Source organism: Anopheles stephensi, chromosome 3 (assembly GCF_013141755.1).
Source record: "Anopheles stephensi strain Indian chromosome 3, UCI_ANSTEP_V1.0, whole genome shotgun sequence".
NCBI lineage: Eukaryota > Metazoa > Arthropoda > Insecta > Diptera > Culicidae > Anopheles > Anopheles stephensi.
The window spans coordinates 74627135-74652816 of record NC_050203.1 but is presented as its reverse complement, the minus strand read 5'-3'; the positions used below and the strand labels follow the sequence as shown (position 1 = coordinate 74652816).

Below are 25682 nucleotides of genomic sequence, written 5' to 3'. Positions count from 1 at the left end.
TGACGTCACAGAGTTCTGTACGAGATCTTATGTTCTTAGCGCTCACATGCCTGCAGTTCCGCAAAGTTTGTGCTTTCCATTAGAGCCTACCCGCTCGGAGCGCAATCTATGAGGCGAGTAATTTTTTTTCACGCCAGTGCCTAAAGGGGGACACCTTTCTACTGTCGCTCTCGTGGGTAAATTTCACATACACTACCGTGAGACGGGTAGTCGGCTGCATTTTTTTCCTGGAGGTGTTGCCCTCAAGACACGAGACTGTACCTATGACCTCCAACCAGTTGGTGAGTAGTTACCGGTGGACGCACGTCGTTCGCCACCGTTTTGTGTCTTGCGTCGGTCGTTATCTGAGTGGGTTGGTTTTGCCTGAAGCGTGTCTCTGGAGCGTCTAGCGTGTACTTCAGAGAGGGCTGTATGAGGCATAGAACAAATAGCTGTCTTATCAGCCCCAGATCGCATTTTCTCCAAAAGTTAAGCAGTGTCATCCGCAATCAAACATCCCAAAGCCACATTGGTGGAAAAATCTACCTACACCCGTGCGAACGAGTTCTCGCAGTCTCGCCGAGAACCATTCTCGAAGATACTGCGGAAATAAAGCAAGCCTCCATTTAACAGGGAGCCCCGGTGGTGGTGGTGGGAATATTGGTTCATTGGCAATGCCATGCATGAATCACGGTGATTGGTGGATCGCGCACTACTATCCCTTCACGATCGTCTCCGGTGCAGCTAGCGTAGTCGTAGTTAGCGATAGTGGGCAGCTAACCGCCAGAAGAAATGCGTCGCTTACTACTGCCGGAGTTTGTAATTGTACCTGCCCGCACCGGACTACCAGCAGTAATACCGGTTTGATCCGCAAGTCCGCAACACGATCCCCGGTGACGAACGGTGCAATTGAGTTGCGTTGTCTGGACGGAGAGGGTGGGTCGTGAATGTGTGTGTGTGTGTGTGTGTGTGTGTGTGTGTGTGTGTGTGTGGGGAAAAGCTTTGGCGCGGCGAGCAGGTATGTTAAATATCAACCTGCCAAGTGACGTCAAAGTTGCGACAATCGCCGTCCGTCCGACGGGTATTGGCGGAAAATTTTCAATAAATTTAATAGAAAAATGAGTAGCTACGGGGATGCCGGTTCGTGAGTTGTGGATCCCGCCGCACCGAAGATTAATAGTCGAGTGTGATCAGGCTCAGTTGAGTGTAAGGTGCCGCGTAGACTGGAAGCAAAACTGTTTGCTGGTAGTGCCGTGCAGTGTACTTTGTATTCTATCGCGCCGTATTCTCTCCAGGATCCAGTAGATAATCTTCTGCAGTTCTGAGATCTGAGTCTGATAAGAGTGAAAGATTGACTGACAAATATCGCACCGTATCCGTCAAGTTTCCAGAAGAACTGTTTGAAAGTCTCAGTGTCTAGCGTTGTGAGTAAGCGAAATAGGTGTGCCGCACTAGAACAAGTCTAGTGACGCGGACTGAACATCTCCGTTTCGTTTTGCAGCATGCAATAGAGGGATCCCATCTTCGCACACACACCAAAATGAACGTAGATAAAAACAGCATCGAGATAACGATACCGCTGATGCAGGGCGGCACTAATCTGCACTTCCAAAACATCACCTACCAGGTGCGACAGCGCAAGGAAGAGAAGCAGCTGCTGAAGAACATTTCGGGCACGTTCCGCACCGGACGGCTAACCGCCATCTTGGGACCTTCGGGTGCCGGCAAATCGACACTGTTGAACGTACTCAGTGGTTTCAAGTAAGTAGTCCGGCCCGCTGAAGTGCACTGACGAACTGTGACGGCAGTGTCATGCTTGATTCTATTTCTCAGAACGCAGGGCGTTAGCGGAAATATAATTGTCAACAATGAAATCATCGATCGGCAGAGGTATCGTCAGTTGGTGGCCTATACCGCACAGGACGTTACCCTGTTACCCAACATAACGCTGCGGGAAAATCTACACTATGCGGCCGATTTGAAGCTTTCGCGTGAGGTATCGCAAGCGCACAAGATCAAGATCGTGAACGATGTGATTGGGCTGCTGGGGCTTCAGAAGTGTGCCCACAATCAATCGCAACTACTGTCGGGAGGTGAAAAGAAGCGACTATCGATTGGGCTGGAGCTCGTTTCGAATCCGAAGATTATGTTCTTCGACGAACCGACCAGCGGACTGGACAGTGTGTCCTCGTATCAGGTGATCTCGTACATGAAGGATCTCGCACGACAGGGCCGGTGTGTGATCAGTGTGATCCATCAGCCAAGCTCGGAACTGTTGGAGCTGTTCGACGATATCTATGTGGTGGTGGACGGCAGGTGTATGTATCAGGGTTCGTTGGATGACTTGATACCGACGCTGGCGGAGGCCGGTTTTAGCTGTCCGGCTTACTACAATCGAGCGGATTTTGGTGAGCTATTAAGTGAGCTGTTTATCACACAGGATATTAAAATATGTTTGTATTTGTATCTTAAAGTACTGCAAATAGCTTCCCAGTACGATGCAAAGTCGGGCGAGGTGGAAAAGCTGATGGTCAAATCGGAAAAGTCCGTCAACGCTGCAATGAATTTAGGTAGGGCGCCTAAATGTAGGCAAGCAGCTCGACGCGTGCACACGCACTTGAATCCAATTTCGAATTGTCCGTTAAATTTGAATTTCTCTCGTTTGGCAGGTATTCAGGAAGAGTATGATTTAACCGAATTTCTTGTGGAAGGACGCGGTCCGCAGTATCCGATTAGCTGGTGGGATCAGTTCACTACGCTCACCCGACGCACCACACTGGGCACGGTTCGGAACCCGTTGCTGATGGGGTTACGATTTTTCGGGCACGTTTTGTTCGGTTTTACGATCGGGTTTGTATTCTACAACATTGGAAACGATGCATCGAAGGTGCTGTCGAACATCTCGCTGCTGATTGCCTTCCTGATGTTTATTACGTTCGCTAATGCCATGACGGTTATACTGACATGTAAGTACTGCCTGGAAGCTCGATATTCCTCATCAGGGATTCTATAAGCATTTGTTGTGGTACGTTATTCCAGACCCGCTGGAGATGGCTGTGTTTGTGCGGGAACACAAAAGCAACTACTACTCCATCTCGGCGTACTACTTCTCCAAGCTGGTAGCCGACTTCCCCTGGATGCTGTCCGGCGTCACCGCTTTCCAGCTGATCATGTACTACCTCAGCGGTCAGCTGAACGAAACCGATCGGATCATTATGTTCTGGGGCATTTGCGCGCTGTTTGGGTGGCTTTCGCAAGTGTACGGACTGATCGCCGGCTGTCTGTTCCCGATCGAGATCAGTCCATTCATTGTGCCGGCCTCAATCATCCCTGCGCTTCTATTCTCCGGGTTCTTCATAAGATATAACGAACTGCTAGATTTCTTTAAACCGCTCACGCTGGTCAGCTATTTCCGGTACGGGTTCGAAGGACTGGTGCAGGCAACGTACGGTCACAATCGGACCGAGCTGGGCTGTGAGGAGATCTTCTGCTACTATCGCAAGACGAGCAAAATTCTCGAAGCACTCCACATGGAGCCGAACCGCTACTGGACGGATGTGCTCGGGCTTGGCATCTGGATTCTGTTCCTGCACGTCGTGCTGTACCTGAGCCTGCGGCTACGGCTACGGTGGAATCGCTGAGCTCGGTCAGCCTCATTTGCAAAGTAAATCCCGCGAGTCTAGAACCAGCGTTGACTTTGTTGGCATAAGCTGATAATCGAGCGCACCTACCATTGAAGGTGTGACACGCAATAGGAATGTTTCATCATTAGTTGAGCTATACCACAGCGCGCACACACACACACACGCGGTGTTATTTGCACAACTGCACAGTGATATTACATCGCAGTTCTAATGGCGAACGGTGGTAGCAGGTATATGAATGAATAATTTGTAGAATAATAACCATGTCAGCATGTGAAACGCGGCTGGCATATAATGTGTCAGCCTATCCCGAGCTTCTCGGTTGGGATTAAGATCATGTCAGTAACGCAAACTTAAAAACAGAGCTTAAGACGGTGGTAGCCATGGGGAGGAGAATGAAATCTTTTTATGAATAATTTGTAGATCAACAAGCAATAAAGTTGTGATGCGATAAGAGCAAATAAAGTGTATTTGTTTCGGTAGAAGATTTCTATTGGTTCAGGTCAGGCACTCATCTGCTAGGGGAGTGTTCCTCTTGCCCGGCCATCGTTTTGTTTCGCGTCATGTCTTAATGCTTCCTTCAAGCAAGATCCGACCGTTTCGGCTGAAGCTCGTTCAATTAACTCACACTCTCCAAGCGGTCCATCGAAAGTGATTATGATGCGAGCTCTTAAGCTTACGCGGTATGGAATGGTGCAAAAATGTAGGTATGTGTGGATGTTTGTCTAGATGTAGCAACAATAGACCAGCAGCAGCAGCAGCATCATCTAGCGCCACCAACAGCTCGGTTGAAGAGCAATCCGTTGCTTGACCTCTAGTCGATGGTCTATCTGAAGAAGCGGTGTGCATTGGCAAACTGAAAGCTTCGTCGGTTCGATATCGATTGGCCAACAGTATCGGGGAGGGCCGAACCGAAAAGGGCAAGAGGGTAAACGATTGTGCATCACCCGGGCACACTCCATGTGGTCCAGCAGATGGTTTGCTCTTTAGAGCCTTAAGGCCTCCGTTTTTTTTCAATACTATCTGGGGCAACTCCACAACAAATCTACAAATCACGAGCAATGCACATTCGACAGGCGAAATCCGGTTGCAGATGAATTATTCTCGTTCGATCGTGCACGATCGCGAACGAAGAAGAACTCATTAAACCTTCCAGCCACGACTCATTTTACCACCTGTTACTACTACCCCCCACCCTCCTGGAGATGAAGCGTCGGTGAAGATCCTGGATCGGGGGAGACTCCCCCATTGATACTTCGATTGTTTGGCCGGGCAGATGTAGCGCATGGCCAGCAAAACGTGACCATCGTCTCCGGACAATTATAGACCTTGTCCCTTGGACGAGTTTGCCCAACCTGGTGCGGAGGGAGTTCTACCCGTTCCAGCGCACATCGGTCGGTGTCGATAAATCAGCGGAGTTTAATACTACCGTCCGGAGACACGGTGAACACGTGCCTCTGCTGTGACGCGGGACCGGGATATACTGGATGCACTTGAACAGGAGGAAGTCTGCGGAGCTAAGCCTAACCTTATTAAGGTGATTAAATTGCGCATCTTTTCGAGGCTTTTTTCTTGCACCGATTAATCTTGAAATCGTACGAAATTAGTGCGATTTGGTGCTCGGAAAAAGCGGGTGGTGGGACAATAATCACGGCAATCGGACTAAAACATTGCATAACCACCTTGACCGATTCGAGCTAAGGTAGCGTTACGATCCATTAGGAACATTATCGCGATGGTGAGAGATAATGGGATGCTTTAATAAGGGGGGGTTTTTCGGTGTAGACAAATTATGTCGTTGATCTGTTGGGAAAGATATGGATATAGCTGTTTATGCCAATCGAGAGTGAATCATTTGATTATGAAGCAAAGGAAATTTTAATGTCTTCATTTTTACCAGGAAATAAAAGTCCATCGCTTCTTGTTGTGACTGGTAAGACAATGGAAGGTAAAGACTACTGGTAAACTACAGAAACAGTTTCACTTTTTCTAGCGCTGAGTAATGCACACGGCTTTTAGTCACCATTATTCACCTTCGCTTCCATAGCCGCTGCAAGTTGAACAAGCACACTGCTGTGTGAATTGATAACTCATCACCACAGACTAAGCAGCGTGCAGGTCACCGTGCATGCGTTTCGCCTCGTCTGCTTCGGTGCTGGAAGCTTGTTATCTTACGAACAAAGTAAGTCGTAACAAGCGCCAGTGAAGAACCCAAAAGACTAGTTGTATTTTCTACTGCTACTGTAAACTATTTCAAAAATGTCACGGCGCCGAAACATTAAAGCCGACGAAGTGTAACGAGCACGGTTGAGTCCACCACGGTTAGAACCGGTCAGTAGGTTTGGTATGTTCGGGAAGCTAGATGACACTGCGCGGAGCTCTGAGGCCATTAACATCGTGGTAATATGATTAGAAGAGAGAAGTTAAATAGTGCTCATTCTGGAGTAATTTTAGAACAGTACGATGTTTGGACATCGTTTTTGGGACATTTTCGTGGCCAGTTGACTTCGATTGCCTCATTCTTTTAAAGGCCATGAGTAAGTGAGCTTGGCGAAGTGCTGAGTTTGGGTTTTTAACTAGATCTTGGAGATCACTACAAGACTTATCATTACGAAGTCAAATGCTTGCTTCAATAGCTCATAGGTTGTTCATAATAATCGGACCAGTATTAGAAAGGCTCAGTTCAATCAAGGTTTGAAGCAGGGTTGGGCTATATATTTACATTTTTCATCTCCTTCTTTTTGTATCTTCTTTTTTCTCTTATTCACTTATCTTTCTTTTTTCTTATTTTGCTTCACTTTCTTCTTTCTTTTATATAACTCTTTCTTCTACTTTCCTTTCTTTTTCTCAGTGTCATTCTTCTCTTCATATCTCTTCTTTTTTCTTAAGAGTTTAGTTCTTGACATGTATAAAACTTAACATTAAGATTTGAACTATCATTTCTGGATTGTTTTGTTATTGAGAAGAAGCTCCACGATTTTCACTCCAGGATACAGGTGTGTGATCTGGATCAGATTTAGTATAGATCCTGTCAATCGAATGGTTTGTGTCTAATTCCAGTAACTCAGTAGACCAGCAGATCGTCTTGAACTTAATCTGGTTATTGTTAATTATAGCGCGGTCCGGTGGTCAACGGTGCTGATCCACATACGACAGGACCGAGGATATAATCCCAGCCGGATCGTTCCCTTGTAGTGAGGACTGATTATCCAACATATAACTTTAAAGACTTAAAGCAATATGTCCATGCCTTGGATCTTGTCATATCATGACTTCCAGATCAGTGGGTTTTGATTGCCATAAATATTAAATAGCTTGTGTTTCTACAAATCACCACACATTCATCACCTATCCGCACATGATAGAATAATTAAAACCAGCAACACCCCAACCAACACGGAACACAAAAAGATTATCGAGCCTTTCATATCTGTCAGCAAATCATTACGGTGGTGCGTTTGCTGCATTTCTCACCCTACTGCCAACATCTTCTCGAGCTCGAAGCCATCATCTGCCAAATGGTTAACCCCGGAATGCCAAACGTCGCTACGATCGTTAGCTGGTGCAGCCGGGCTATTAGAACATAAAACAACCGCAACGCCCTTGCCGTTGTTCAAACGCTAGAGCCACGCCACGTATGCGCTGACCTTGACCAGGTGTGCGACGAGCAGATGCGAACGAACGATTTCCATCACCAATCGATCTGGCGCACGCGATGCGATCGTCGATCAATTGGTGAAGGTTTTAATAGTGCGCACCCTCGGACGAGTGGTGCTGACCCATGGAGTGAGTTGACACTCCTCATGCTAGCAGGGTTTGAGAGATCACAAAACGGTACCGGTATGCGCCAAATGCGTCAACCGATCGTCGACCGTATTGACAAACGGGCATGGAACTTTACAGGTGTAGCCCGGATAGAATAGGATGGCCCGAGGCCGAGAAAGTCGTTCGCTTTCGTCTCTCGACAGCTACCTAGAATTCCGCCTCATCGCGGTGGGTTTGGTTTTTCACTCAGCGGTCAGGTGCTAATCGAAGGCTGTTCGTGGTTCCACGCATTATCGCTTCCTATCTTGGACGATTATATTGGAATGCCACAAACGGGAATTGTCTTGATCGACTTCTAAGGATGACAGCAAATGCTTTAGGAAGATGACAGCCGCGATTATAATCGCAATAAGCGAAAGGGGAAATGTTTAGAACTCCGGGTCATACCTTTCGCGGAGCGCATCTCCATCGGCGAAAGGGATTGAAGGTGAGCCAACACGTAGCCGCTTGTTTTTATGAGCAACTAATATTTAATCGCACTGCTGCTCCACAGTTCAGGAAATGTCAAACTTTCAATAAGTGTATGCCCTTTTAGTGAAGTCATCGTTTAACGACTGTTTTGGGTGCCGGAGAGTCATGTTTGGCGTCCGGGCAGGGGCGAGCACATTGTCTTCGGAATCGACCGGCGGCTAATGACAGCGAGCAAGTTTATGTTGCTAATTTTTTGCCCTTGAGCTAGACATTGTATTGATGGGAGGTGTGACAAAAACTTGCTACTGCAAAACAATGAAAGGACTGTTTGAAAATGTTCAACTACAAGATGTAGTTAGATTTGGTTTTGTTATTCTTGATTTTAAGAGTTATACATAAGACGAATTTAAATTTAATATTTTGCGCATTAAATTTTGTCCTAGCTTAGTGATACACAGATGGAAATAAGTATAAGACACTGTTGGAAAAAGTATTACATTTTCATAACGAAATTAGTTTGATTTTTATGATAGTATTCGTGTGATTATTGATGATTTATTATAATAGAAAAACTATAACTTTTTTTTAGCAAACTTTAGTATTTTTTTTAAATAAACAATGAATTTTTCAATTGGAACAACCCCAACGAACGGAACACATCGCAACGATTTTAATTTGCTTTGCAATAAAAAAAAAGATATGTTTACCAACTTCACTTAAACTTATGATAATTGATATCAAAGTTTGAAACACAAAAGTGCAGTAATATGTTTAATAAAATATTGATAATATTAATAGTTTTAACAGTTGAAAATCAGACAAGGATTGTTGTGAGGATTTACCAAACAAATCATATTTTAATATTATTTTTTCTATTATTGGTATATTTTTGAGCCATGGGCTTGAAAAAAAAATTGAATTTTATGTTTAAAAAGTTGGAAATCTTTTTTTGTATTTTGGTTTTGAACTTATTTAGGGTATATGAACATTTTTACATTTCTTCGTAAAATAATTCTATTTTACTTACTTTTGTTTTATTTGCATAATAACATGAGTAACTGAGAATTTAAAAAATTAAAAAAATAAACACGACTACAAACATATTTGAGCACAAAACAGTCATCAAAAATCTCGTCAAAAAAAAATAAATAAAAAATGAATTAAACAAAAACCTACAAAGGTTGGCCCTTTGAGCACGATGCCTCAAAGTATTCCCAAGCTGGTTCCTTGTGATATTGACGCGTGCTTGTTTATTAAAAGAATTTAAAAAAATGATCAATTGATATGATAAGGACCATTATATTAGGTCGACTGTAGATCGATAATCAGGCAATCTGATGAAACCACATTGAAGCAAGAAATTTGTTCAATTTTAAAATATAACACAGAAAGCATTAAAACACACTAACCTACACTCATACTTATAATCAGCAGTGTAAACCGCTCAGCATATCATTTTGGTGCAGAAAATTTAAAATTCCCCCAAACCCACCAACAAAAAAACCAGGCCATTCTACCGGCATTCGTTCGGTGTTGTTATCTTTCCCTACTCGGGTCACAAAAACCGTCCCGTCACAACACAGCAACAACAACGACCATGTGCCGCGGCGTCCACTGTTTAGCGTCCACATCAACGGGACCGCACAACCGATTGTGGTGCGAACGGGACGAACCGATACGGTGCGGTGAATGCGTCAAAACGGAACCGCATCATGACAACACGGCAAAGGGAGAGTCTGACTCAGAGCCACCTCTCATCCCACCCCACCCCACCCCACCACCCGGAACGATCGGGCATATATAGACGTGGAGCGTACCGTGGCCACCATACCAGTCGAGAGAACGTACTCCGAGAGTAACGAACGCGCGCGCGATTTTCGGTCCCCAAACGCAGGTACGCACACCGTGCATCGGCCGTCCGCCTCTTGGCATCCTGACCACGGATTTTTTGCGGGGGGCGGCTAAGATTTTGCTCCTCTCACGGTGACAACCGCTCACCGGCACGCGCGGCAAAAATTTCCCGTCGCTCTCCCGTGTGTGTTCCTCTGTGTGTTTAGCCATTTGTTTTGACGTTTTGTGACGGTCGAGTGAAGGAAAATCGCTGCATTATCCTCCAGATCCAGATCGAAGTAGCCCGTTTATCTGTGTCGTTTCGATTTTCTCTATCCATGCAGGTGGTGTTGTGTGCAGTGCCAGTGCAGTCCGTAACACTTTGTCGCCGTGAAATTTAAGCCCGCTATCGTGAGAGGGGAAATTTCTGGAAAATTCTTCCCGCTACCAAAAACAGAGAACAGAATGCGACGATTCACGACCGGTTTGTTGCTGGTGGTTGCCTTGACCGTGACCGCCACCGTCGCCTATCCAGGTAGGTTATTTGTTGGGTGAGTGGGTTGGGAGTGTGGTGAGGTGCTTCGGTGTGTGTGTAGCGTAAAAATGGCGAACGAGTGACACTTTCCATATGGCGCTTGGCATTTAAATTTGGAAGTAGGTCTTGCGAGTGACGGGCAGCCACTATTCAATGCTGTTTGTTTTGGAAAGCTGGCGGCAAGCGACATTCATGGGACGGAATCGATCGATGGACGTGAAAAATCAATTGTGTGTTTCTCGCCCGTGAAAACTCGGTAACCTTATGGAGCTCAATTTTTTGTCGCGATTTTTCTAGACCACTTCCAACGCATTCGATCCATTCAATGGCGACGGATCGAGTGATAAGCGCTTGTTCTCTGATGTAACGGGGTTGAAGCGGCGTTTTTCGCATCGCGTGTGCCCCGGTCGAGGCTAGTTTTGCTGTGGCGTGCCGTGTGTTTCCATGAGAAGATCTGAGTTTAAGCCTCAATTTCCGCTGAGACGCAATTTAATTTTAATTTTGAAAGGAGGTAATAAGCTTGAAGTTGGCTTAAAGTAGAACGAAACAAGCTTTTTTTCGGAACTCTGGAACTCGTCCAAAATTCCCCAAAACAAGTGTTCTCCTCTGAATCCAAAACCTGTTTTGCTATACCTCTTGTTTTTGGGGTACTCAGCGAGATTGAGCGAGTCAAAAACAGCCTGTGTAGCTGTACGCCTGTAACTGTAGTAATCACCCGATGGAGAACGATCGTTGACGGTGATCAAATCTAGCTTCCCACAACATAGACATATTGCACAGATTTTAATTGACACGCCATTTTGTATAAAACTCCTCCCTTTTCCCTACCGCTCCACCATCCGTTCTGTTGCTCCATTCTCAGCGGATTGCATAATTTCCGTAAAGTGAAGCTCAGAAGAAGCGCGCACCTCAATGAGCGCTGGAGGCTAATTAAAATCCACCACAGCTGCGTGTAGACCGATGTTTTCGATTGCACACCTCGAGTGTTGTGAGTATTTATAAACCCCCGGGGCACGCTTTCTGGCAAGTTTTTTTTTATATGCCCTGACTGAGCTTCATTCATCATTTGCCGGTAGATCTCTTCGAGCGCGGTCGCGCTCATTTCCGAATCTTCCGAAATTTGGCGGTAAATCTTCCGGTTTCGATGTTGAAAACCGATACGTTGTGGCATATGGTTTGACCTTGGTGGAGGTGTTTGAGCAAAACTGGTGGAGACGTTCAGCTCGCTTATTTGCGTCATAAGCACACACGAACGCTTGCATGCCTTCCTTTCTACGGTCCCAACTCATCACAGATGCACCGTACCGACGGCATCTGGAGAGGTAAATTAAGAATAGCTATTCACCCGCCAATTTCCCGGCCAATTGGCCGCACATCGCGGTATGCGTTTGTTTTTTAAATGCTTCCGAGATGAGTGAGATTTCAATCTGAGCAGTAGTGTTTTGTCCCTTTATATGCTTGAATAGGCTTTTTTTTCCTCCATTCGCTTGACTTGAGTTGACCGGCGGGAAGTGTCTATATGTGTACTACGGTACACACATTTTATTAACAATTTCGGTTGATTGTTGTGCTGGCGGGTGACCCTTTCACACGCTGCAGTACGAGGCCCCGCATGTACAGCGCATCTAAGTGAAGGGTTGTGAGGGATCGCAACACCGAGTTCAGTTCAGATGCGAGATGCGCCGCAATTTCATTGACCGCGGATGGATGAGTTTGCGGTGGTTGGTTGAATGCGCAATGGCGTCGGTGACGCTTGCCGTAAACCGAAGCACTGATTCAAGTTCGTCGTGGGGGGGAGGTCGTTCAGCACGTTAGGCGATTTAAGTGAGCAAGTTGACTGTTGACGCGTCCCATTCATGCTGTGGATGGTGAACTTTTTTACGGGACGTGATTTTTTTTTGTGGATAAGTTCTTGGAAGTTTTGAGGAGATGTGTTTTGGGTGCCAAAATGATTGCTCAGTCAGTTTCAAATTTTTGGGAAAAATGTTGACGAATTTGTTGAATCAGGTTGACTCAACCAATAGAAGTGGTTGGTGCTTCAGGTGATTCGCTTGACTGTAGATCATTCGAATGGTTGTTTCTGTTCTAACCTCTAACAAACAGAAAATCTTTTACGCAAGAAGCACATAACACGGTCTATGTAATTCAATTTAAAACAAGAGAGAAAGGACAGTACCAATAACAATTAGAGAATGCGGCAACCAGAGGGAATAGTTGTTCTAGCGCAACCTTATTGCGACTGTTGGAAATCAGCGGTGTCAAACTCCAATATGGCACATGGGCAAATTGAAATAACAACTTCGAGTCCGGGAACTTTCCAATTCCCGATATTGATTTTGATTGAAAATGAATTGTGGTAAAACTATTTTGAAAATACTTACCTGTTCGTGAAATGAAGAGGCTCAACAATCTGCAAGTAGAAATCATAAAGAAGTAGAAAATTAGCTTTAATATAGTAGAAGTTAACTAAGCAATAGAAATATGTCCACAACCAAGATGATTTTTTTATTTTATTTTGTTATTATGGGGAGATTTTATAGACCTAGACCTGAAACAGGCCTACAGTATTAGGAAAAATCCAATTTAATGTTGAAAGGAGTATGTCTGTATTTGAAGTTTCATTGCCTATGGCCAAGATAGACAACCCTTCCGTCGTAAATAATTTGAGCTTATCTAGGCGCCCACATGGAATGGTCTGGTGGTCGAAGCGACAGCGGCTCCGCTTTTCACACGGCAGGACCGGGATTCAAATCCCTTCCAGACCGTCACCCCATACACAGGACTGTCTATTCAGCTGCGGGTACAATCAACCTTTAGAGGTTTTAGTGCCAAGAGGAAGAAGAAGGCACCCAGAACCTGCCGGATTCTGTAGTAAAATTTTTCATGCAATCTTAATTTGCACCAAAACATAATTTATTGTTTAAATTTGTGCTTTCATGCAAAAATATTACAAATACTTGGGGTATTGATTTGCTGAGGGCTTTAACTTAGATGTAGTGACGGTGGTATAACATTCGACAAGACTAGCTATCAATTCCCATTATAATCTTTAGGTGTACTAGAGTTAGTGTAAAGTGTACTGAGCACTTGGCATTGAGTTAACTAAGTCAAATGACCAAAACTGGATTGTAAATAGTTTTCTCGACCTGTTATGATCGGAGGTGGTTAACGAATTATAAATATTCTGTTAAGAAGTTTGATAGAAAAATTTTCTCGCAATGTTCGGTTCGATTCGATTCGACTCTTATAAGTTCGATTTTTAACCCACATTTTTTGTTGGGGCTTTCCAGTGGCCGAGCCGATAGTGGCGCCGGTTTTCACACGGCAAGACCGGGGTTTATATCCCATCCAGGCCGCTTCCCCGTACGCAGCTTAACTGACCATCCATCTTTGAGTGAAATCAAGTCACAGAAAGCTAGGAATGGCAGGCCGCAACCTTCCCAGGTTGTAGTGCCAAGGAAGAAGCAGAAGAGTATTTTAAAAATGTGTTCGTTTGTTGAATGCCCTGGAAAACTATATATTGATGTGTTTGACACCTCTGAAACTGTTATTTGCCTCTGGAACTGTCGTTGGAAAGCCCAAAATACAGTCTCCACGTTACATTGGCCGGGAGTTTCCACCACAAATCAACACATTATACACCTATACCTATTAAAGCTGATCGCCAGCATCAACTCAACTTCTGATTAGATTTAAAGTTGTTATTAAACTGAAATCAAAACATGTTTATCCCCGATCCCATCCCTATACAGCCACAGCGCCACTAAAGCTGTTAACCAGTAAGTTGTGTTGTTGCAGCTACACAAAAACATCGGCGCAAAGCATTTCAAGAGTATTCTGCTTTCGCACTCCCGCTCCGGTACACCGCTGGAGGTAGAAGCTCCCGGGGCAGGAATTTGCGCCACGAAACGCGCGTACTTGAACGATGATTTGGTGATCGGGCGATGAAGCTAATTAAAATACTTTCGCGGTGTTGAAGGTGGAAAAGTAGGTGCCGGCTGAGAATGAGAAGCACGTCAAGTGTGCTGCTAAATTCTCCGCTTTTTGCCAGATTGATTGGAGATGTTTTGAGTGGTTGTGTGTGTGTGTGTTGCTTTAGCAGAATGTTGCTCCTTTTCGTAATGAAAATTATAATTTGCTGAGCAGCATTTCAAGCTAGCAAGATAAATTATTTTCGCTAGGAAATGGTACGAAATTCATCTGTGCGCTAGGAATGTGCTCACCTAATTCCTACACAATTGACGTCTGGCATGCATTTTCCGTATGTGTGTTACTGGACCTCCCAGTCATTACATGCCGCCGGGTGCATGGCTACCTTTCGTGCATTCACATGAGCAGCGCTGCGATTAGATAGCTGTTGATTTATTTCGTTGCGTGTTTTGAATACAATTCCAGAACTTAAGATGGAATGGTTCGGTGTGGAGATTAATACCAACTGGAGAGGGAGGTTGGGCATACAAATACAAACGGTTTTGGCTGCATTCTCGTATGCAGTGCATTGCTACGACGGTGCACTGGGTTCCACCCAAAAGTACACGGTGGCACGTGACATTTGTAAAACCAGTTCTTGGCAAATCTTCGATGTTGAGCTGTGTTTTGGAGATATTGAACAAGCTGTTGAACAATCGGTTTTAGCGAGTAGAAATAGGTTTTGTGGGAGTAATAACCCTTGAAGACTTAAGCTATATGCCTTAGACAATAATAAAAAAAAGATCGCTTGCTGTGCAAGGGAAGTCATTGTGAGGGATGCCTAAGACATCTTTAACGAACGTAACGCATTGTGCATTGAATGTGGCACAATTATGGGCAATTTGATATCTCGCAGCAATATTTTTTTTTGGCACATTCATCATGCCAGCAGAGAAGAAGGCTACATCAAGCTACGACATGCTTTTTTTTGCATCTTCAAGATGAAGCTGTTGGTTCGACTCGGTTCGAGGAGTTCGAGTGGCATGGCGTTCGAGTAGGTCATTGGCTTGTTTTGACATAAAAACCGGCTTGGGTAACGTTAGCTTGTGCTTGTATAGAATGAAGGAGGTCCAGCGGCACGATCTGTACGGGTAGAGTAGGTCAACATTGTTACTACCCCCGGCATATCAGTCGGTCGGAGGCAGTCACGTCGTAGAATACGGTTGCTAATAACAATGTCAACAGTGTCATTGCGCGCATTACAATTTACGATCGTGATCGACATGTTTAGTGGAGAAGAGGAGATTTGTTGAGACATTTCTTAACAAGATGATACATCTTGTTCTTGATCCGGTAACTTCAATTCTTCTTGAAGCAGCTTCAGAATTAGCTGAGATCTTTCTGGTCGCTTAGAAATAAGTCCCTCAAGGTGATTCCAATGGACCCGGACATTTAAGCTAATTCATTCGAGGTAATAACTGCATGAATATGCATGTCCATAAGGGTTTTTACATAGCAATTTGGTAACCATCACCATGGAGATCATAAAGCACTTTCCCAACTGCTCCTATGACCCGGAATGAATACCTAATGTGAGCACCGTTTTCCCTACCGGCTCTTATCAATGTAAATTTTTCAACCTCCTAGAAACGAGGTTCATTTTCAATTCTACCCATTTGGGGTCACTAATTCACTTTTAGCAAATTGAAAAACACACGCCTCCGATACGCGGGTCCAATGAGTGGAGAGATACTTCCAAATTGCACCAATTATCGAAACAAAAAGCTGTTACGCGACACGCAGCAAAAAGTTGCTAGAAGACTCGGGCGGCGTCACGCGATTCTGTCATTCATGGAGTGATTCATCCATCAGATCGTCGCCGTTTTTGTGATGATTATGAGGTTTTTTAATCCACCCATTTTTCTCGTTATGATCAAGTAATGGATGGGGTTTGAAATTAGCAACACATATGTTCGAGACTCGCCGAGCGCTCGTCTCTGTGTTAGTCACTTTCGAGAACTCTTCTACATTTGGATTGGTGCAAGTGTCATTCAAACGGTGCTCGATGGAAAGAAACGGCCTAGTTGCATGCCCTCGGTGAATAATGATCGTTTTCCATTTATTTGAATAACAACGCAGCCCGCGTTGCTGCCAGCACTCCAACATCTTCATTAGCTCCGAGCACATCAATTATGGCCGATTAGTGTTGCCACGGGCAGGGTTGCAATTATTCTTCCCCATAGAGGAGCACCAAGGTGGGCTCGGAGTTCGGGCTGGAAGTTCCGAAAAAAGCTCTGCTCCACCCATCGCCCATCGTTGTGGTGGTTTTCAGGTGGAGATTTAATGCTGTTTTTTGCCATTGCAAATCGATTTCACCTTGATCGCGGCGTGTGCAAGATCGTTAATGATGCAGCATGTTTAGCCGAAAACCCGCGGTGCGCAATAAACTTGAGACTTAAGCGTTTAGATGACGATGATCGATAAAGTGTGGTGGGGATGGTGATGGTGTGATCGGTGCCTTTTCTTGATCGATTCTGATGAGTTTTTCTGTGTATTTGCAGCGAGCTACGAGAAGGAGAAGGAATCGGACACTTCGGAGGATGCTGAGTATATTGTGGTGCCACTGTCCCACCATCGTCCGACATACTACAACCGATACCCATCGTCGTTCGAAGGGTTCGATGGAGTTGTGGACACCGGCGACTTTGCTCCAATTCCGGCGAGACCCGTGTACTTCCCATCGTACAACCCGTTCTCGTGGCATCTTTCGGGTTATCTGGATGGTAAGGGCTCTTAGGAAGTTGTGGTTGTGGAGTTCCAGAGTGGTCTAATGCATATCTGACTATAATTTTCAGATCTCCTAAAGCGAGTCCGCGATCGTTTCTCTGGATCGTGGAATCCTTTCTACGGAGGTGAATTCGCCCCATCCGGACCAGGAGTATGGCCTGTAGAAATTCCGGACGACTCATCGGAGGATGGTGTTACCAACTCTACCTCTACAGTGAAGGTTCGTCCGCTTAGAACATCTTCATATCTGACTCTCGATCAGGCAACTAATAACTTCGCTTTGGTTTCAGGTCATCGATGGACACAAGGTTGTGATTAATGATACGTACTACACCAAGAAGACGGAGTTCGGTACCTCGATCTTCAAGGTGCGTGTCATTGACGTGAAGCCCACGGACGGCGATAGCGACGAGGTTAGCACATCCCCCAAAGCTCCAACCGACGTCGAGGTTGGCAATCGTAATGGAGATGATGATGATGCGGCTAAGGCACCGGCCGCACCGTCGACCGATGCACCCAAGCGAGACACTGAGCTCGAATCGAGCGACGAAGAGAAGACCACGGCTGACGATGACAATCTGAACACGATCGATGATATGGAAATTGATGAGGTGAAGGCAAACAACGGAAAGGAAGCAACGGAAGACAAGCCGGAGGTAAATACGGAAACTGTCACTGATGCTGATGCGGAAGCTGCGGAACCTACTACTACAGCCGCTGCTGACGCTGCCTAATCCTTCTGCTGACAAATGCTGTCTGCAACGCCTTGCCCTAATACTTTCTCCACGCTCGGACTGAAGTTTGCTATCTTCCTACCGGCATCCGATTGGTTTTTAACCTTGGTGTCCAAAATTCCTTTGGGTTTGGTTAAAGTCTTCCTATCGAGTGCTCTGGATACATCTGGATTGGAGTTCTGCAAAAAAACTAAACAAAGGATCTCCTTTTCTACACTGTTTATACTATTAACTTCCACCCGGCCAAAACGCATCTCTAAAGCTCGCATATACCGTTTAAAAAATCTATCTATAACAAAACCTCTGTGATTCGAACTCTAAGGACCATCAACTCGATCGTGTTTTTTCTACTCCATTTACCTTTCCGATCTTCTTTTCCTCAATTAACGCCCAAAAACGTCTTCTTCCTAGTAGCATGTACATAAGCATATGAATGTGAAATTTCATCTCTTGCATTCTTTTATTAACTTCTTCCACCCCCGGATCAACTCCAGAACTAGTGCGTGTTTTGCAAAAGCTGACGAGATACTTCACGCCAACGAAATGCATCTTGCCGCAATAGGAATATGTGACGGAGAATAAGAAATAATGATGTAGATACTAGTAACAGTGGAAGGAGTGTGTCCACATGGGCAGTTTCGAACCTTCCATGCGTTGGACCGGGAGAACACGATAAGCAGGAACTGATTGGTCCAACGCACCTGGTTGCGCTGCTGGTTGTTGTGCTTTCCCGATTTCGGTTTTACCAAGTCTAACCAGTCTAAGCTTTACAAAGTGAATGATGTAAATAAAGTTGTTAAGAACTTAAAATGCCTTTACCTTCTCGCTATCTCTTTCTTCTACTTCTTTCGTTTGCTGCTAGTTTTTTTTCGAACTAAATCTTAACGAGCTCTAAGTAACCAATAAACTGACAAGCATGAGGCTCGCCAATACTATTACTACTACAGAGTGATACGCTTCTGGAGCTGATGTACATATTTGATGCAAATGCTGATTTCTTTAAACTAGTTTAAGCTTCACTTACATTGTATATTGATTCATACACTCTTTGGCTTAGCCGAATAACGACGCCCTTTTGGAGCGCGTTCTCCTGATTAAGACATAACGAATATCTCAAAACAGTCCTCCGAACAGTGGTCGCTGCTGGAATCGTTCGAAGGCGCATCGCATCCATCGGAAGATTTGGTGGAAGACTCTCCCGAAATCACCATCCAACGTAACCGGGGCAACAGTGAACTGCTCGAATCGAGCTCCGAAGAAGAGGTTGAGTCGAACGTCAACGTCCCACGACAACCCGTGTCAAACGAATGGCCCAAACAGGACGATCGTCAGCGGATTATCGTTTCGAACAGATTCGACAACCGGTTCAACGCTAACCAGGAAACACCTGTCGGTGATGCACCAACCGTACACGATCTCACGAACGATATTGCCATCAACTTCCGGATGGCCACCGATAAGAGTGTCACAGCAAACCCAAATGCAATCACGTTCAACCCAATGAATCCACCGTCGGTTATCGTTCAGCGAGATCCTTTCCCTGGAGCAGCGCCGGGAAGATACCCGCCAATCCCCGGTCGTCCAGCGATGGGTTTCCCATCTCCGCAACCCGGTGTAGGCTTCCCAGCCGGAGGATCGTTCCCCGGTTTCCCGGGCCAGGGAAACCCGTTCCCCGGCGGTCAGTTTCCGTTGCAACCGTTCCCGATGCAACAACCGCCACTGTTCGGTGTTCCGACCGGTACAAACTTTGGCCTAGCCGGTCAGAATCCTTTCTTCTTCGGTAATGCCCAGTTCCGGCGTCCATAAACGAAAGTGAAGAGAGAGAAAAAGAGAAAACTTTCCAAGAAATTGTGAACATCTGACGGGTGGAGAAACTTCTGCTAGCGGTAAGAGCGGTGTTGCTCATTTATTTATTGATCTAAATTATTTTACTCAAGCGTAAAGGTTAGTGTGGCATTTCCTGTGCTGCCCACAGCTAGCGTACTAGGCTAGACTTTATTGTTGTAAGGGTCGAGATATAGGCAGGAGGAGGATCTGGATCGAGAGAGGATTTTTTTTCTTCACTAATACCAAAGAAGTTGGTCCTCGTGCTTCACCAGCGTGAAATATCTAATGTGTGTGTGTGTGAACTTTGGAAAGAATCAAACTTCCAGCAACCCCTCAGCAGGACGACCTCCATGACATGTAGTGTAATGGACACACACACACACACACTGGAAGGGCTGTTCGAAAATGGGAGATTTTATTCTTCATTGGAAAATAATTTATTTACAACAGTTTCGGACATTCTTCTTCCGTGCCGTGTGGCTTAAAACTTTTCCATCAACCCAAAGTGGACTTCACCGGGCTCGAAAGCCCGAATGGAAGTTTTGTATAAATCCTTCCGTTTTCCTATCGTAAGTATCGAAGTGCCGGGGTTTCCGTTCGGGGGGGCATCGGATAGTTTGTTGGCAGCCATGACGCTTTTGCCCCTTTCGCATTAGTGGAAGGATTAGTGAAGAATCGGCAAACTGCAATGCGTTGCGGAAGGACTCTATTAGGGGTTGGTTGGGCTGAAGTTTTCGCGTGAAACAGCCCTTGGTCGCTCACTTGTTCGAATAAGAAAATTTAACACATATTAGTATATCAAGCTATAATGCTGGAAGCGAGAAAATTTTAGAACAAACAGCATCGGAGCAAAGATTTAAGGAGGTATATTAATTTAGCAAATGGCATGCAGCCGTACAGGAAGCAAACCGGCGAGACGGCGTCCTCTTGTGAAAGGTATTTTTCCCGGGCTGCACCAGGTAGACTAATTAATTTGTGCATTGTCTGACAAATGGAGCAAGACTTTTGGAGCGAGCAGGAATGGAATGGGCCAGAATTCGTTGCACCGTGAGTGGCTGAGAAAACCACTCTATCCGGAACACAAAAGCGCAGTGTGAAGATTTTCCTTTCAGATTATGCTGCAGCCGGGCATTAAGTAAATGGATGTAAAGAAGCGTACAGAGAGCAAACAATTCAATAAATCTAGTCTTCCTTGGCAGCTCCTAGCAACGCGCGTAGGATCTTCGGACGGTGCGAGTCCAAAGTAGGAAAAAACAAACCCAGCAGAAGGATTTTAATTTAAGAAATCCTTTTTCACGTGTGCCGCCTCAAGCTGGTTGTGAGGGAACCGAAATAAAATTGGCAAAGAAAATAAGATTTTAATTAACACTTTCAAAAATTAATTTATTTCCAACCCCTATCCGTCGATCGGCAAATTCGGCAGGAAGAAAGGATAATCCTTCCAAAGAAATTACTCTTCGCTAACTGCATCCCAGACAAATAAAAGGGGGGAGGTGGGTTGTTTGCCGAGGGTGGTCGAGTAACAAGTTCGATCTGATACATTCTTGGTGCGCTAAATCCAGCTGGTCAATAATGTGGAGTCGATGTTTTGGGCTGGTGGATGCAGGATGATGCCGGTTCGGGGAAGTAAAGCAAATAAAAACCGAAGAAAGGATTCTCGTCGACGTTCTGTGTGCTTTTCAGGTGGATTTTCTAGCAGATTGATCTCGTTTACCATTCACAGAGCTAGAGAGAGAGAGAGAGAGAGAGAGAGAGAGAGAGAGAGAGAGAGAGAGAGAGAGAGAGAGAGAGGCAGAAAGCGATTTTTTTCCTTACGCTTTGTTTGAAATTTGCAGGGTGTAAAGGAGTGGCTGATTTATTTTTGATGTAACTTGCTATAAAGTTAATTTTTTTTGTTTCAAATAGTAAAACTTATAAATAATTCAAATCAAGCATCAATTTCATGTTTCAATATAGCGATATCTACCACGCTACACCGATTTAGTACAAATTGCATACCTGTAGGTGCATGCAGAAGAAGTGTTCTAATAGACGCTTGTTTTTCGCACAAATATGATTTATTTCTATTCTCGGTTATTTTAAAATCAAGTCAAAATTTTTTTGTTAATTTTTATCTTTTAGAGTTTTAAATGAATTGCGTTTAAAGCCATTAATAGCTTAAATACCCATTTTTATTACATTTATATGGCTCCTGCACGTGTTATGGGCACTGTACCAAGGATGGGAACCATAGTGTGATAGGTAATGTTTTCAGTTTTATATTTTATAGTTTTAAATTAGACCAGAAAAACATGTATGAAAAAAAAATAACCAAAACATTCAAAATTTTGCTTAAAAACTCCAATAATTGCCTGCCGGAGTTCATAAAACATAACATTGTCTTTACATTGTTCAAGCCTCTCTTCTCTCTCTTGCTCTCTCTCTCTCTCTCTCTCTCTCTCTCTCTCTCTCTCTTTTGCTTTCCCTCTTCTTATCCTAACGAGCTCTTTAGGCCATGCCTGCCATTTCTGGTTTACTAGAATTAATGATACCACGTAGTTAGATGGTCAGTTCTTCCTAAGGAGGAACGGTTCGGATAGGATTTGAACCCAGGCTCTGCCACGTGAAGACCGGCGCCAGCTGCTCTTTTCTTACTTTTTTTACTACTTTTAATTTTTAACGAATTTAGAAAAAAAACATTAGTATCGAGAATAGATACTTTTCCTAAGTGGCCCTGCAGGTATGATACTTGATGCAATTTTCGAAGCAATGAAAAATATGTATGGGTATGCGTTAAAATATGCAAAATACATTAAATATACTATTTTTTATCCTATACAGAAAAGTCTTTCATCAATCCTTTCATCTTTTTTAATAATAAAAAAAAACCTATCGGGCATATTGTTCTGTTTGTACTAATAAAATTCTACACCACTTTTTTGCCCCCATAAACAGCTAACCCTGTAAATGCAATCAATCGGCATCGGAACTCGGAACAGCTTTCGCCAGCAACTGGTTACCCGTGTTTTTTTTTTCTTGTGTTCCCCATTCTCTGTGGTATTGAGTTTCGTTGTTCACTTCACGGCATCACACTCACCCACTGTACAAAGCGAGCGATGATATCAAATTATATTTATTGAAAATTACTTTTTATTTAATTTCTTCCACTTTGGAATCGGTTCTGCTGCCGGCGAAGGAATGATAGATTTCTTGTGCAGTTTGAGTATAAAAAAATCCTTCCGGAGATCCCAACGGGAGTCGTCTACGAGCATTGGTTTACCGAGCAAAGCGGGGAAGCACATCTACCTCCTCTCCCACCACCGAACATCAATCGTATCGTGGGTAATGCAAGGAGCCCAACAAAAAAGAGCATCAGACCGATATGCTGGCAACAGACACCCAGAACCTTCAGAGCTTTTGTTTGCCTTTCGATAGAGTATTCACTCTGTTTAAACTATGGTTTTCTCAACGCTCGGGGGAAATTTGGTACCATTTTCCGCGACTTTTTTCTCTCTCTCTCTCCCTTTTGCTCAATCCCGGATTCTTTCTTCTGTGCTGAGGGAAGAAAACAGAAAAAAGATGACGTTTCAGCAAATCCGCTTCCTCAACCGGGGAAGGAACAATCTCCTTCTTGCCAAGACAGCCGCCCCCCGATGGTGTCAACTGGCGACCATTCGAACGGTATGTGCATTTGTGCAGTTTGTGAGAGGAAAAATCTGCTTCGCCTCAGTTTCTTATCAAAGTCCATTTTCTTTGGCGAAGCAAAAAGACGAACAATACCAATAGCGTATTTTAAGTGTGGCATCGGTGTGGCTGGCTGTCTGTAGCTGTGTTTTTTTTTCAGTACAAGAAGCGGCAAAAGCGACCAAGAGTCAAACAGAAGCTTCTCCGGAACAGATTTATCTGCCCCCTTTGGATATTTGTACCGGAGGACAAGAAGCAATTTGAGGGATCGCTTACAGTGCCACTGTTGGGACTTTACATAAATTATACTTCCTGCGCACAGCCGTGAAGGAGAGCGAATGCCGGTAAAGATCAGATAAAAGGATAAGGACAACTGTCACCTTGCAGCTTCAACCTTATCCACCAGTATTCAAATCGATGTTTTACAGTGACGAACCAGTGTAGCGACTGTAGCTTAAAAAATATTATGTTTCGCTCCATTTCCGGTAATCACTGGCGACCGCTCTCAGGTAAAGCTGCTTGCTCCGGTGGATTACAAAAGACCATCGGAATCGTTATCCAGCGTTACGAGCCTTTTTGTTTCCACCCTGGTTCCTGCCAGCAGCAGTGTTACAACAATGGTTGGATTCCTTTCGATCAGCTCGTCCGAGGCGGTTCGTCGTGTTTGTGAGATAACGGAATGATTTAGTGCTTTGTTTTTAAGAAAATATGGCCGTTGCCTCCCGTTGCTAGCATGAGTTTGCGCTTCCTGACCAAGTCCCGTGGTCCTGGTGCGGTGTGCACCAATGGTCATAAATCAAACGCACATCCAGTTCCGGTGCAAGCTTCGTAGTAACGCTTCTCCACGTCCTTCAAGAGGTACACAAGAGATAGCTCCAGTTACTGCCAGCCCATTCCGCCAGGACTATTTGTTTGATAATTATTCCGATTAATCTTTGACTCAAATAATCCAATTACTTTTTACTCCCGGCGTTTGCAAATTGGTGCGCTCGGATCGAGGCTCAGGGTTAACTTCAAACGAGAATCTATCGTAAAGCCCTTCTATAGCTCACCGTTGGGTAGGTAGGTCTTAAGCATCAAAGGAATCGGTAACCGGAAAGATGCAACACAATGACAATCACCTTCGAAGCCGTACCACACACATCGGCTTGAATCTCACTTGACCTAAATTATTGAAGAACCAGCCGGAATTGAGTTGCCTGCCCGGGGTTACCGGGTGTCGGTCGGTTTGTGTGTGTGTGTGTGGTGTCGTGGTTGAAGTGATATTGGTTAACCTCCTCAAAGTGGCTACCCGAGTAACCGAGTCCGGGCAATACAGGGATAAGCACCATGAGAGGACCTTGACGAAGCAATTGCTCCGAAATGTGTCATTACAGCCTCATATAACCAACCCTTGAAGAGGAGAGACATTCTAGACGAAAATTTTGATGAATTAACGAGAAAATTAATTTCAAGATGATAATTTCATTATTACAATACAGTTTGAAGGATTAAAGCACCTCTAATTAAGCAATCTGTCCTTCAATGCCCCTAAAGATATGCAATCTGCATAGCTTTTTATGAACTTGTCTAGCTGGCTGTGTCCTCCGCTTTTAGACATCTCTATCATGGGTCTGCTGCTTCAATGCAAGTCCTTGGCCTTCACGAGCTACAGCTCGTATCTCACATCTTGGCAACACAAAGGCCGGCCAGTGCTATCCAAGGACGAATCGGTACACATCCGATACGGAGGATGATAGATAATAAATTTCCCCCATCCCGTAGCGGCATTTATCAAAAGTGGACACAACAGATCTCAATGATCAATTACTACACCAGACACACAGCCTTCGGAGTAAGTGAGACGTTAGGGCACAAAGATTAAGGTTCAACGTTTGGTAGTCCCTACTTTCTTCGGTCGCATGAATGCACATTGCATACCTTCTCCTGCGGACCGGGACTACTGTCGCTGTACCAGAGCTGTCGCTGTGCTGTATAATTTGCTGTCATGCATATCGAGCAATCCATTCCGGTTCGCGCTCAACAAATATTTGCCAACGCTGAGGTGAATTTAATTTTCATCCCAATCCGGTGCTCGTGTGTTGGCCCATGGGAGGCAGGATGCGTTGAAGTGCGTCCTTTCAACATTAGCGCCGAAGATGGGGTGTTGGACACAAAGTTTTCCCCTTTGGTCGGGCTTTTGCAAAGTGATTTCTGAACTGGTGTACAACCCCCTTGTTACGGAACCCTCTCTGATTGATGTGTCCCGCGGTGTTGGCGCCAGTGTATGCACATTAAATTAATTGCCGGTCGAATTCGATCGGGACCAATCAATCGAATCGCGTGCGACCGCGCCGTCTGTGTACGTGCCGCCGACCGGGATACACTGGATATTGACGAATTAATGTAATGATGGTTGCAATTAATCAGTGTGGGTAGACTGCTACACGAGATGTGCAAGGATCCACTTTGCGACGGCTGCCGAATTGATAGTGAACGAGCCTGCGAACGCAAATTTCATGTCATTTTCGGTGTGCTCAAATTAACCTGTAATTGAAA

At 44.7% G+C, this 25682-nt stretch overlaps 2 protein-coding genes across 6 annotated transcripts; both read left to right on the top strand.

Moving 5' to 3' along the window:
• Positions 1–978: 978 nt before the first annotated feature.
• On the top strand, positions 979–4101 carry LOC118510745 (ATP-binding cassette sub-family G member 4-like). 3 transcript variants are annotated; one of them, XM_036052980.1, is made up of 7 exons: positions 979–997; positions 1275–1403; positions 1481–1740; positions 1813–2387; positions 2454–2549; positions 2649–2945; positions 3019–4101. In XM_036052980.1, exons 3-7 carry the CDS (start codon positions 1520–1522, stop codon positions 3618–3620), a joined length of 1791 nt encoding a protein of 596 aa, XP_035908873.1. In that variant the 5' UTR covers positions 979–997; positions 1275–1403; positions 1481–1519; the 3' UTR covers positions 3621–4101. The 3 variants fall into 3 exon arrangements, with proteins under 3 accessions (XP_035908873.1, XP_035908872.1, XP_035908871.1); XM_036052979.1 differs by lacking the exon at positions 979–997 and having other exon boundaries at positions 1013–1420; XM_036052978.1 differs by lacking the exon at positions 979–997 and having other exon boundaries at positions 1014–1403.
• A 5530-nt stretch (positions 4102–9631) lies between these two features.
• On the top strand, positions 9632–20847 carry LOC118510741 (icarapin-like). Of its 3 annotated transcripts, none has more exons than XM_036052969.1 (6): positions 9632–9753; positions 10034–10224; positions 16695–16916; positions 16989–17140; positions 17211–17576; positions 18789–20847. In XM_036052969.1, the coding sequence occupies exons 2-6, from the start codon at positions 10155–10157 to the stop codon at positions 19458–19460; spliced, it is 1482 nt and encodes a 493-aa protein (XP_035908862.1). In that variant the 5' UTR covers positions 9632–9753; positions 10034–10154; the 3' UTR covers positions 19461–20847. The 3 variants fall into 3 exon arrangements, with proteins under 3 accessions (XP_035908862.1, XP_035908861.1, XP_035908863.1); XM_036052968.1 differs by having other exon boundaries at positions 18777–20847; XM_036052970.1 differs by lacking the exon at positions 18789–20847 and adding an exon at positions 18149–18468.
• Positions 20848–25682: the final 4835 nt, after the last annotated feature.

Bases quoted from the DNA above. Each gene is read 5' to 3' on its own strand.
- LOC118510745 (XM_036052980.1), top strand. From the start codon at position 1,520: ATGAACGTAGATAAAAACAGCATCGAGATAACGATACCGCTGATGCAG. The intron at 2,388-2,453 runs GTGAGCTATTAA...TGTATCTTAAAG, and splicing joins CTACAATCGAGCGGATTTTG to TACTGCAAATAGCTTCCCAG. The intron at 2,550-2,648 runs GTAGGGCGCCTA...CTCGTTTGGCAG, and splicing joins CAACGCTGCAATGAATTTAG to GTATTCAGGAAGAGTATGAT.
- LOC118510741 (XM_036052968.1), top strand. From the start codon at position 10,155: ATGCGACGATTCACGACCGGTTTGTTGCTGGTGGTTGCCTTGACCGTG. The intron at 10,225-16,694 runs GTAGGTTATTTG...GTGTATTTGCAG, and splicing joins CGCCACCGTCGCCTATCCAG to CGAGCTACGAGAAGGAGAAG. The intron at 17,577-18,776 runs GTAAATACGGAA...ATCTCAAAACAG, and splicing joins CAACGGAAGACAAGCCGGAG to TCCTCCGAACAGTGGTCGCT.